General features: G+C 40.3%; 1 protein-coding gene across 4 annotated transcripts in view; it reads left to right on the top strand.

The window, feature by feature from the left end:
- Nucleotides 1-12,175, top strand: part of CYTH2 (cytohesin 2) — a 27,979-nt gene extending 15,804 nt beyond the window's left edge. The window contains exons 9-13 of one of the 4 annotated variants that reach the window (XM_058180376.1): nt 4,012-4,090; nt 5,559-5,630; nt 6,121-6,275; nt 7,916-8,004; nt 11,095-11,228. In XM_058180376.1, the coding sequence (XP_058036359.1) occupies nt 4,012-4,090; nt 5,559-5,630; nt 6,121-6,275; nt 7,916-8,003 (394 nt within the window). In that variant the 3' untranslated portion in view covers nt 8,004; nt 11,095-11,228. Of the gene's footprint in view, nt 1-4,011; nt 4,091-5,558; nt 5,631-6,120; nt 6,276-7,915; nt 11,050-11,094 lie in introns of those variants that run through there. The other 3 variants (XM_058180378.1, XM_058180377.1, XM_058180375.1) reach the window with 3 other exon arrangements.
- The last annotated feature ends 157 nt before the right edge of the window (nt 12,176-12,332 follow it).

Genomic DNA, 12,332 nt, shown 5'->3' with positions numbered 1-12,332 from the left:
AATGATATAATCCTTGGGATCTGCTGTTTTAAGTGATTGGATGGGACTCTGGTCACTGAGTCCTAATTTCCTACCAGGAGATTGAGATAAAATAGTACAGATAATCCTTCACTTACAGCTATTTGTTTGAACAACAATTGTTTGAAGTTACAACAGCACTGTAAAAAGTGACTTACAGACAGTCCTTGCATTTATGACCATTCCAGTGTCCCCATGGTCATGTGATTCAATTTTGGGTGTTGCCAAGCACCCAAATTCATGTGATCGCCTTTTGTGATCTTCCCAGCCAGCTTCCAACAAGCAAAGCCAAGCAGAAGCCACATTCACTTAATGACTGTATGATTCACTTAACAACTGTGGCAAAAATGATCATAAACCTGGTCACAAATCACACAGTGACAGAAGTTGGAAATCCAATTGTGGTTGTAAATTGGGGATTATCTGTAACAGTGCTTTATTTTGCTCTTCTGTGTTCTGGTTAGAACTTAAATTAGGGTAAACATTCGTGTTTGTTCTTTTGCTCTTGTAGCAAATCTTGGTTTTGGAGCAGAGAACAACTTAAGGAATAAAAGCATACAGACGGAGGCTTGCTGGTAGAAATAAACGACTTTTAAGTTCTTCCACCAAGAATGTGACTGTTTCCTACTACATCGCCTTTTCCGGTGCTTTAGTAAATCAACACTAGAATGTAGTGTTTGCTGTAGATAAAATATTATTGCAGGCCTTTCTGAAATTGAAATAGAGCAGGACAGATGGATAGTAAAAAGAAGAGGAAGGATTGTGTGGCCCAAACATTTTATGTTCAAGATGGAGGAAATAAGAGAAAAGAAGCAATATTTGGGCAAAGGGGGAAAAAATAGAAGTAAGCCTAGTGATTTTCCTCAGAGAAGTTAAGTGGACAGTGAATTAATTTTGAAGAGCTGTGCTTGGAATCTGAATTCTTGGCTTGATTAAGATGCAGCTTGCTGGACAGGCCAGAACTCTTGGTGACTTAGTAATCTACCTGTAGAAACGAGTGATTAGCAAACTATTGTTGCAATCATTTTTGCCTCCCTGTGGAGGCCATTATGTAGCAAAGTTGGTTGCATCATGGTTTGCAAATGTCACCTAAATCTCTAGAGCAAGGGTGTCCAACCTTGGCAATTTTAAGATTTGTGGACTCTCAAAATTTGCCAAGATTGGACACTCCTGTTCTAGAGATAGGGTTTTCTGTAACCTGTCAAAGATTTAAAAGGCCTTGTCATTTAGCAAAGTTATGCCTATCCTATTTATACCCATCCCCTTAAAAATTAAAACCTTCCTCCCTCTGCCTGTCCCATTTTCCTATCCCATTGCCCCCAAATGCCTATGTCTGTGTTGGAGGATTTTTGATTTGACCATGTACTTCTACCTTATGTTGATGTAACTTGTTCTCCTTTCTCTCTCTTCCTCTCTCTCTTTCTCTCTCTTTTTCTCTTCCTCTCTCTCTTTCTCACCCCCCATTCTCTCTATCCTGACTCCCCTGGTCCCTTGCCTTCTCTTCTCTCTCTTTGCTCCCTTCTTTCCCCACCACTGCTACCCTTCCCCCCTCTCTCCTCCACCATCCCACGGCGCGGACTACATTTGTTCTACTGTCTGAATACTGCCCCCAAACCAGGAGGTAGGTGAGAGGAGGGGGCCTTTTGCTTTGCAGCTGACAGCTGGTTTGCCTGGTGCATTTTGGAGTGGAAGCGGGTCTGCGGTTGGGCTTTAGGGCATGGAGGGGTGGGAAATGTTGTAATATCAGTTGTGACGGGGTTCAGTGGATCCAAAATGAATGTGGAGGAGATGTAAGGAACTAGCATTCTCTTCACCCCTAGAATGATACATGTCTTGATGCAGGGGTGAGCATCCATTTTCTGTTGAGTATTCTATCATTCCCTCAGTGATCATCTGTTTGGGATCGTTTGCTAATTGGAGGGTGGGGCTGCAGCAAAAGCAGTGGGTGGGGGCACCCATTCTCTCTTTTTGACATCCCCTTCATCCTTCCCTTTCTGACACTTTCCCTTCTCTCTCAATCTGTTTCCCCCCCTCCCCCTCCCCCATTGCAGCAAGCCACCAGGTAATAGACACAGCTGTTGACAGAGGTCTGAATTGATCATGCTTATAGCTTTAGGGCAGGGCTGCATACAATGAAACTGTGGTGCCACTGGAAGGGAAGGACAAAACATTAATGGATTGAGAGGTTGAGCAAGTTTGTTGGATTGGTGAGAAAATTTCATCTCCCCAAGGCTTTGCAATTACTCCCCTACCTTCAATCCTATTACCACCATGTTTCAAACAGTGCAATTGTAGGTATTTTTGAGCGGTACGCAGATAGGTTGTGAATTTTCCACAATTTGCATGTCATAAATAGTCCATGTCTTAATGGATTATGCTTTAGAAGCAGGCCTTTTCCCCCCTATTAAATAAAGCAAGAGAGAGAGAGAGAGATAAGGTGATTGCCGCAGAGCATAGATTCTTGTACTTTTTAATACTCATGCAGATTTTGAGATGCAACTTCTGTTGAGAGGCAGTTATGGAGGTCAGCCTTGAGGCTGTCCTTAGCTTCCCAGAAGTATCTGCCTGGCAATTGTCGGAAGCAGCAAAAACTGGGTTATGTGGATTTTTGGTGTGTTATGAAGTTCCTCAAGGAATATTTTGGCATCTCATAGCTTTGCCCATTTCTGCTTGAGAGTCTAAGTGCTCTTTTAAATTACCTTAATTGAGGACTGCCAAAAAAGAAAAAAAATGGTTGAAATCCTTATCCAGTGATAAGCCAGATTTGCACCCGTGCATATGTACAGATTAGCTTTGCCTCAAGCTGGGAATGACTGTTGGCTTTGCAACAAAATTGAACTTGTATCTTGTTCCAAGCCTAGAGCAATTGCTTGCTTTGCATGCTAAAAGCACTGCTTTTTCTTAAAAATGTAGGTTGAGTTCAAAAGAATCAATTGCTTATGCAAAAGCTGTTTCCCTCTGGAGTTGAGAACTTTGTTTAAAGAGGCTAGAAATTTCTCCCAGACTCCTCACAGTGACCTTGTTTAAAGGAGATTTGCTTCTGAGACACAGCTATGCTTTGTTGGAGCAGCTTGTCTTAAGTCAGGAGTATATTTGCTTTTTAGAGTGTCAATTTATGCTCAGTGATAACCCTGATATTTAGTTGCTAAAACACATGTCCAAATTATCCCAAAGGTGCTTTTTCAGAAGGCAACTGGACTTCCTTGTTTTTCTTTGAAGACATTATCCCCAACACTCTGAGCCTGTGTTCAACAGTGAAGGGGGACACAGGACAGAAAACATCCTGCAGAAAATGCAGCTTCAATTTCTCAATGACTCAAGTGACCCTGAGGACACAAATAAACCTCCGAGTGGCCTCAGTGATTCTCTAAAAAGGATGTAAATGACCAACAGTTGGCAAGGAATATAAATCCTTCCTTTCCACACCATCCAGTCAGAGCTGAAGAAGCTTCTTGAATGAGAAGCGAGACATCTTCAAAGAAAAACAAGGAAATCCAATTGCCTTTTGAAAAAGCACCTTTGGGATAACCTTGACCTGGATGACTGAAAATCTCCATAGACGCATATCCAAATTGACAATAAATTAAAGCTACTCCCACTATTATAAGCTTCAGGACAGCCATACAAATCTTGGCATAAAAAAGATCTTTAATTGTATCCAGTCTCAAGTTTACATTAAAAAAAATAAGAGACAGTAATCAGAATCACTCAATGCTCATAAAACAAATCCATTGTTGGAAAAGGTACTATTTTGCAAACTCCTAGAATCCTTTCCAGCTGTGTTTCATTACTTTGACTCAGTTTTGTGCTCTTTTTGTCTTGTTCTTCCTTCTTTTTTTCCCCCTTTTGTGTCTTACGTTGTTTCTGAATTCTTTATTGCATTGGCTTTGTTCATAAGCATGGCTTCCTACCCCAAAATATGAAGATAGAGAATGTTTAGTGACCAAAGTAGACATAGATATAAAATGAGAATGGATTCCCCTTCTTGTTTTCAGGAGGACGGGTGAAGACCTGGAAGCGACGCTGGTTCATCTTGACTGACAACTGCCTCTATTACTTTGAATACACCACAGTTAGTACAGTTTCCCTCTCCCACCCATCCTGCACTCCTCCTATTAGCAAGTGGGAATCTAAAAGAGTCCTAGAGGTTGCAATTCAGGGAATCAAATGGGCCAGTTGGGCAAGAAAGCTTGCAGCAACAGGATGGTAGTCTAGGAACAGTGGCCCACTCGGAGCAGAGAAATTGCTCAAGAAGTATTACATTTACAAGAAATATGTAGGCAGAAAAGAGGGCAGGATGCAGCAAACTGTTCCCCTAAACTCTGCAAGATTAACAGCCAGTTCATAACTGCTCCCTGCATGGTTTTTATGGTTATAACCAAAATCAACAGTATCTCAAATACAGGAGCACCAGTGCTATTCCATGTCCTACAACCAAGTGCTGTAATAGATGAGAAGCTAGGCAGAAACTGCCACCTAATCTATCACACTGGTAAAGAGCTGGTTTCTCTGGGTTAAGACTAATCTTTATGAAATCTATATTATCTGAAGTCATCAGAGACAATTATTGTAAGATCGAATCTGGATCGGTCTCCAGATTTACTCTTCTAAGCTGTCGGACCTGTGCTGGAGCCCATCCACAGGGAAATTCTCTGTACTGGAATATATGCTTTGGGCTATTCTGTGAGTCGTATTTACGTGATGCCTTCCTATGGGCTGATTGGTGTGTTGATGGCTGGAAATTAACTGAAATTTCCTTGTGCTGCCAGGCCCTCGTGGAAGGGCCTTAAACTGGTGGAAAATTAGGACTCTTGTTAACTGATAAGGGACCCATTTCCCAGGTTTCAATCATTTCCCTGGCTAAAACACCATTCAGCCAATGGGAAGGCACCACATAAATGCGACTCAAAGAATAACCCAAAGTACCTATTCCAGTAGAGAGAACTTCCCTGAAGATGGGCTCCAGCACAAGTCCAAAAACTCAGAAGAGTAAATCTCTGGTCCTGGTGGCCATCCCAGATTTGATCTTGCAACATTATCCTGGGACACATGTATGTGCCTTCATTTGTGAGATATGATTATCCTCACCCTTGATTTTACCTTCACAACTGCCTTGTGGGGGAGTTCCGGTTGACAAATAATAGCAATAGCACTTAGAGTTATATACTACTTCACAGTGCTTTACAGCCCTCCCCAAGTGGTTTACATATTGTTAGCATATTGCCCCAAACAATCTGGGTCCTCATTTTACCAACCTTGGAAGGATGGAAATCGAACTCCTGGCAGTTGGCACAGTCGGCCTGCATTCTAACTCAGTGTGCCTTCCAGACACATTGAGAATAGCGCTCTGAGAATTTCCAGCTAGACATTAGTTTATGATTAAAAATTCTAGGAGCTATAATCCCAAATTTGGGAGACTAATTAAACTTGGCCCTCCAAGAGATTTCCTGGAACAGATGCTTTCAATGCCCTACCTTTCCTATCTACCCAGATTATTGGGCCTATTCTGTTTCATTCATATTTTTAAAATCCATTTTTAGGATAAAGAGCCAAGAGGCATCATCCCATTGGAAAACCTAAGCATTCGGGAAGTAGAAGATCCACGGAAACCAGTAAGTGGTGTTCCATTACGATTGCTTACAGCATTGCTAAAGTGGCTGCTTGCTGGATGTGATTCGTGGTTGGCCACGTTTCATTTGCAGAAAAAATTATATTTCACTTTTCTGATTGTCTGCCTTGGACCAACAGTCCTCAACTAAAGCTTGGGCAGGCAGGCAGGCAAATAAAGCAAACTTGAAGACACTGGCTCACCAGAGAATTAGCAAAAGCTTTTTTAAAAAAATTCTAGGAGAGATCATTTGCATACTTCATTTCCCTTTGTTTCATATGGTTCACAACAAGTTCAGAGAGCATCAAGGACTCCACAGTTCAACCCTGAACTACAAGTATTCCCTTTTATTTCTCTTCTCAAAATATTATCTTCTATTTCTTTTCTCTATACTCCCAAATTGGCTGGAAGGCATTTTCACGAACCATTTGCAAAAGGGTGGCCTTTTAAAGGCTTTCTCTTCCTTTCATTACTCTTTTATTTTATTTTTGTAGAATTGTTTTGAACTCTACATTCCCAATAACAAGGGCCAGCTAATCAAAGCCTGTAAGACTGAGGCGGATGGACGTGTGGTTGAGGGGAATCATATGGTCTACCGTATCTCGGCGCCTACACAGGAAGAAAAAGATGAGTGGATTAAATCCATCAAGTGAGAATAAGACTTTATTTTTTTTTTCAGGATTCTTGATTCCCAGCTCTAGCTTCTGATAATCCACTTGAAATTCCAAGACTTTATTTAGCAGAAAGCAATTGATTTAACTTCTGTGGATATTAACCCAAACTTTGGCACAGAACCTTCAGAACATGTTATGATATCCATCCCATAAATCTTGAAATTTCCTCAGAATTTGGCAGTCTACTCTGACTTAATAAGATTTGAGAGATATTCTTTAAAAAAAATCTGTTCAATATTGGGAGACACAGATGTTGTCTTAGGCAGGAATCCCAAACCTGTGAGCCCAGTCATCCTACTGGGCTGTGAGGGGTTTGCAACCGGGCTGCAGAAACGGCCAGCGAGGACATGATGTGCACTCCATTTGTGTGCGGGAAGCGCATGTGCACACTGTTGACATAAATGGAACGCTGGCATGTGCACATGCGCTTGCTGGCCACTTGTGTGAAACCATCTCCTTCCTCCCCCGCCGGTCCACAAACCTGGAAACTTTGGGGAACTCTGGTCTTAGGGATTTCTTTTTTCTGTTTTTTATCCTGTCTGTCCTTCTCAGTTAATATCTGTCATGCAGAGATATTATTAAAATACATAGTTCAGAAATGAAGAAACTGATAGAATATTCTTAATATAGTCCTTAGAGATTTTGGAGCTATAGAAAGAGGAAGAAAAACTTGATTTGGTAATCTTAGAAGTGGTTCTATTATGAAAAGTATTGCGGGGAAGGCTCAGTTGAGGTTCCAAGTTTTAATCTTTCCACATGCGTTAAGAATAGGAACAGTCCAGGCAGGCTTTTATTATGCAGTTTAATAAAAGCTAATTATTTCATTCAACATTCTGAATAGGACATAAATTCATAGTGGGGTTCTTGGAAAACCTAGAGCTAATAAGGCAAAAATTTAATGGCATAGAAACGCCACTTCTTTGCAGTAGCATAGAGAGGTAGATAGGTGGGTAATGAAACATCTGCGATCAAAATATTAATCTAATCAAAATATTAAAAAATAACTTGGTAGGTACCATATTAAAATCTTTAGTCAAAACTTTCTCATTTTAATCTATTGGTCTGAGGCTGCATTTCCTCACTGCAATGCATATAGCAAGATTGCCTAAAGAGCACGCTTTTTGTTGCAACTTAACATGTCAACAAGTATGTATAGACATGCCCTTTACTTCTTTTCCTCCCTCTCTTTTTTTTCCTCATTTCCTTGTTAAGCGCATGTTTAGACCACTGATTTGGTTGAAGGGTTAGTTGGCGTGGGTGTATAACACAATGAGTGGAGCTAATAGAGTTAAACTGAGCTAAAAAATATTGTGGGAGTCCTACCACTATCTTAACATGTTCTGTGGCGCAAAGGCATAATATGGCATAATTTCTGATTTTAGCTTGTCCTGTGAACACAGAAATTTTCTTGACAGCAAACTAGGCTTAGAATGTGGTGCGTTACATAAAAGCAACCATTATAATATTAATGGCTAAGCAGGATTTGGAATTTGTACTTCCAGATCTACCCACCAGCTATACTGCTTGTGGCTTAAATGGGGATAGAGGGAAACACAGTCCCTTTCCCTTTTTTGTACCTGGCTCTTTAATGCTCCATATCATACTTTTTTTGCAGGGCTGCTGTAAGTGTGGATCCTTTTTACGAGATGTTGGCTGCCCGCAAGAAACGGATCTCAGTGAAGCAGAAACAGGAGCAGGCATGAGGTGGGGTTTAGCTAGTTCCCATCCTTTCCCCTCTCTGTACATCCTCCTGTATTATCTCTCGGATCTTCTGACAAGCCCACCTGGGTTGAACTCCATGAAACCAACCATTCCTATTGTGGGTCCACCACACTACTTGGCCAGTCTAATGGCATGCCAGCATCCCACTGCCTCCACTCACTCATCCCCTCCCCTCCAGAGCTTCCTCTAGCCCTGTGGGGGTTTGCCAGTGGACTTGAGCTTGGGTGACTGCTACGGTGTGGCAACTTCAGGGAATGGATGCATTCTTTGTGTTTTGAGGCAGCATCTCCAAACTGAATTAATCTTCAGCCTTCATCAGACAAAGTCAAATGGTTTCAAAGCATCTCAGTTAACCCCACCACACCTTGACTAGGGGCAACCAACTTTGATCATGATAACGGAACATTTCCTACTTTGACTGGACTTCTTCGTTCTGCTTCCCAACATAACAGCTGGTCTGCATGTCTGAGAAGAAAAAAAATGAAAAGACCCTTTCAGACTATTAGCAGTTTAGAACGTGGAGAAGCCCTTGTTTTCACTCATCAGTTACAGAAAAAAAACGCACCTTGCTCACCTAAGCCAAGCACATCAGGGAGTAAGCTAGCATGTCTTTTGAACTGCTAGTTTTCTGTGTTTCAGGATCACTCAAGTCATTTAATTTCCCCAAACTGCTTCCTGATGCTGATAATCACAGGAGCATTTTGACATGCTTTTCTCTGTAGGATGTCCCTTCGAATTTGTTGCTAAACCAGCCACATTGTGCATCCAAGAAAGCAGTATTCTGGGTCTGGCACACTAATGTTTATATGTACCCTATTCCCCATTATTTGGATTTAAGAAAGAAAGTAAACAACAACAACAACCGGCTGGGGCTAGAGAGCCAGACAATGAAAGTATACACACTGACATAATTTTGAACACTATTTGTAGCCTCCAGCAGGAATAACTGACACACATTTGTAAGCTTGTAATTTTTCATTGTTAGGCTGGTTCCCAAACTTCCTTGAATGCCAAGCAAAAACTGACCCTTTCTCCTCAGTTACTTGTGGAGTCATTAGAACATTGCCTCTACCGCTAGTTCTCCTTGTTCTTTCCTGCCTCAAGTGTAGCAGCAACATATGTGGGGCTTCCTTCTGTAGTTAATTCAATATGTTTTTGGTGACTTACAGAGGAATTCAAATGAAAACACTGCCACTGTCATGTTATAACATGATCATTAGGACACTCCCTAATTGGGCGATGGCAGTTCGGTTTCTGTAGAAGTGCAACAAGAATTGCCTCTCCTTTCTGCGTTATATTTTTCAGATTCAGATCTTTTTTTAAATTCTGAAAACAGTTTTTTTTTATTTATATCAAAAAACTGGCATTTACTTACTGGCAAAAATATACCCATTGCAGACGTAGGCCCCAAAAATGTTGAAAATTCAGGTGGGTCATGTGATGACCTGTTTTAACAACTAGGAAAATGTATGACCCGTAATTCCAGGTTCAATTAAGTCAAAGGCAACCTGTAGTTGTGTTACTCTTTTCCCTTTCCCCATTCTCTCCAAGACTTAAGAAGTTTGCTCTTCCCGGTGATAGCCTCACCTCACTAGCCAGGCCTCCCAAGGCCATCTCCTACACAAGTGAGAGGGATATTTTACCTCTTTATCTTGCAGCTCAGAGCTCCAAATCTAGTTTTCCTCAGGTTGTCCCTTAGGTATAACACCTTGGAGCCCGAAGGCTTTTTCAAACCCTAAATTGGGCTTTCAAAATCACCAAGCACTTTGTGGCACATCTCAGGCCCTTGCGAAGGATTAGTCCAAAGTCCTCGGGAGCTGCAAAGGTCTCCAGCTCGATATAGTAATACCTTCGTCCATGTGCATTTCAGCCTGATCGGCATCCCCTGTCCAAAGAAAAGCCTCATTGACTGCAGCCAGTTCAAATCCTGTTGGATTTAAATCCAAAGCATCCTTCCCCAGATTAGAAACTCTGATCAGAATGAGAGGTTGTGTTTATTCCATTTAGAAGAAAAGCATGGCGGGGGGGAGGAAAGGGCAGCAAGTGAAAGAAAGGGATTGATACTAATTTTCAATCTTTGTAGGTGAAAATAAATACCAAAAAATCCAGGATACTCCTTAAAGTAGCATTTTCCATCTCAATCTATTAACTAGTTTACTCAAAGCTGAGCTATCTGCTTTATATTTGTTCAAACCCATCCTAGGAAACCCCTTAATCCCTAATCCTAAAGACTGGCTGGGGAATTCTGGGAGTTGAAGTCCACAGATCTTAAAGTTGCCACAGTGGGACAGCCTTGCCCTAACCCATGCCTTCTTTTTAATCTTAAATTAATTGCATTCCCAAAGTTGCTAGCCTTTCCCCTTCTTAACTAAGGTTTAATTCTATTTCAGATCCAAATGTGTAGCATACATATTTTTACAAACAAGAGTTTCAGAAGAGGAAGGTTAAAATTATTAATCTCGTAACTGGCACAAAGGGAAGAGATTGCCTTTTTTCCAGCTGTGTGTCATAACCAAAAATTTTTCTCCCAAGCTATGATTTGTGTGGAGATGAGAGGCAGAAGAAAGCTCCCTTTATTTGTTTGAAGGATCAGTTTTTACCAAGACACTTTCCAGTTGCTTAATAATGATCAATCCCCACCCCCGCCCCAATATATATACACACACACAATATCCACATTCAGTATTGCCCTTGGTTCTTTGACCTGCCTTCTGATTTTATATCTCTGGAAAAGCATCTTTGTACATTGGGACTGATTATTACTTGTTCTTCAGCAATACAAATAGTCCTTTTCTTCATTACGGATTTGAATATCAGTCTTGTAGGAAGGAGGTATAACAATCTCTCCTCCCCTCCTTGCTCCAGAAGACAAAAAGAGAAAGATGGGCATTTTTCGTTGAAAGAAACTATATGATATTTCCTTTGACAGTGATGTTTTTGATTTATTTGTTTTTAAAGGAAATGTTAATTATTATTTAAAAATTTAATATGTACAACTCTGGATGATATGTAAACACCACAAACTTATCTATGTTTTGGCTGATTCATTATTTTATTGTTATATTTATTAAGGATCAAGGACCTAAGCTGGCCAAAGGGGAGAAACTGGAGTTGTGAACTCACGAACATTTGCCTTCTCTTAGACATCCTTTTTATTTTGGAAAGGGGAAAAGGAAACTCCACTTGAGAAGAAACAGCATCTGAAAAATGCCAGAAATTGATAAGAATTACTTAAATATAACCTTTCAGGCCAGTCTGCTATAAAGGAGAGAAAGCAGTGGGTTTTTTTCCCTCTACCAAAGGCTTCCCAGAAGCCAGGTTAGATCTTAGCATTCGACTCAGGGTCACCAAGGAATCCTTCTTGAGGCTATTAATATACTGCTGATCTTGCATATCCGTCTCACTGCAAAGGAACCAGATGTAATACAGTAAATACCATTGCTAATAAGATTGTGAACACATGAGTGACCTACCTGAGGAACAAACCTGAGTCCTTTTTCTCCCAAAATAAATGCTTAGTTTTCTCCTCCTGACATCAGACATTTCCTGGCATTCTACAAATGCTAATCTGAGTGCTTCTTATTTTATTTTATTTATTTATATCCCATGTTTATTATTTTTATAAATAACTCCAGGTGGCGAACATACTCTTCCCTTCTCCCTATTTTCCTATTAATAACAGTTAATACTATTAATAGCCTATATCCTACTCTGCTCTATACCTGGGAGACAGGTTACAGGAAATCTGACGTTTTATGTGTTATGTCAGCAAATATTCATTGAGTAATTCATCTGTTCAGTGGTCTCACCTGATATGAGATAAAGAATGTTATTTAATATCAATAGCTCTGATGAGATTACAGCTGTGATTTTATTGAATTTGCATAGGAAGAAACAGAATTCCTTAAGTAAAAACTTTATTTCTGGATAAGACACCCATGTGCTATAAAGAGACATCTCCGTAGCTGAGATATGCATGTTAGAACAAGTTCCTTTTAAAATGATACTTGGAGGATTTTTTTTAAGGATTTAAAAACTTAAACCTGTCTTCTTGGGACACCTCTTAGTCGAATGTAAATTAAACATATTTAGTTGATTTATTTGTTAGAAGTCAATAGCATGAAATTACGTATAAAAGTTTACAGAATCCAGACATTGACTAAATCAGACTTCATTTCTGAAATCTAAAAGAATGGTCTCCAGATTAAGATTAAAAATGCGTATGTAAAATGGTTAAATTTTTATTAGTGCTTTTGTTCAAAATTCACAATGGATCATCAAGGAAAGGTGGCATCTTAGGTTTCTCACTA

The sequence above is a fragment of the Ahaetulla prasina genome, chromosome 4 (genome assembly GCF_028640845.1).
Source record: "Ahaetulla prasina isolate Xishuangbanna chromosome 4, ASM2864084v1, whole genome shotgun sequence".
Classification (NCBI taxonomy): domain Eukaryota; kingdom Metazoa; phylum Chordata; class Lepidosauria; order Squamata; family Colubridae; genus Ahaetulla; species Ahaetulla prasina.
This window is presented reverse-complemented; position numbering and strand designations above follow the sequence as displayed.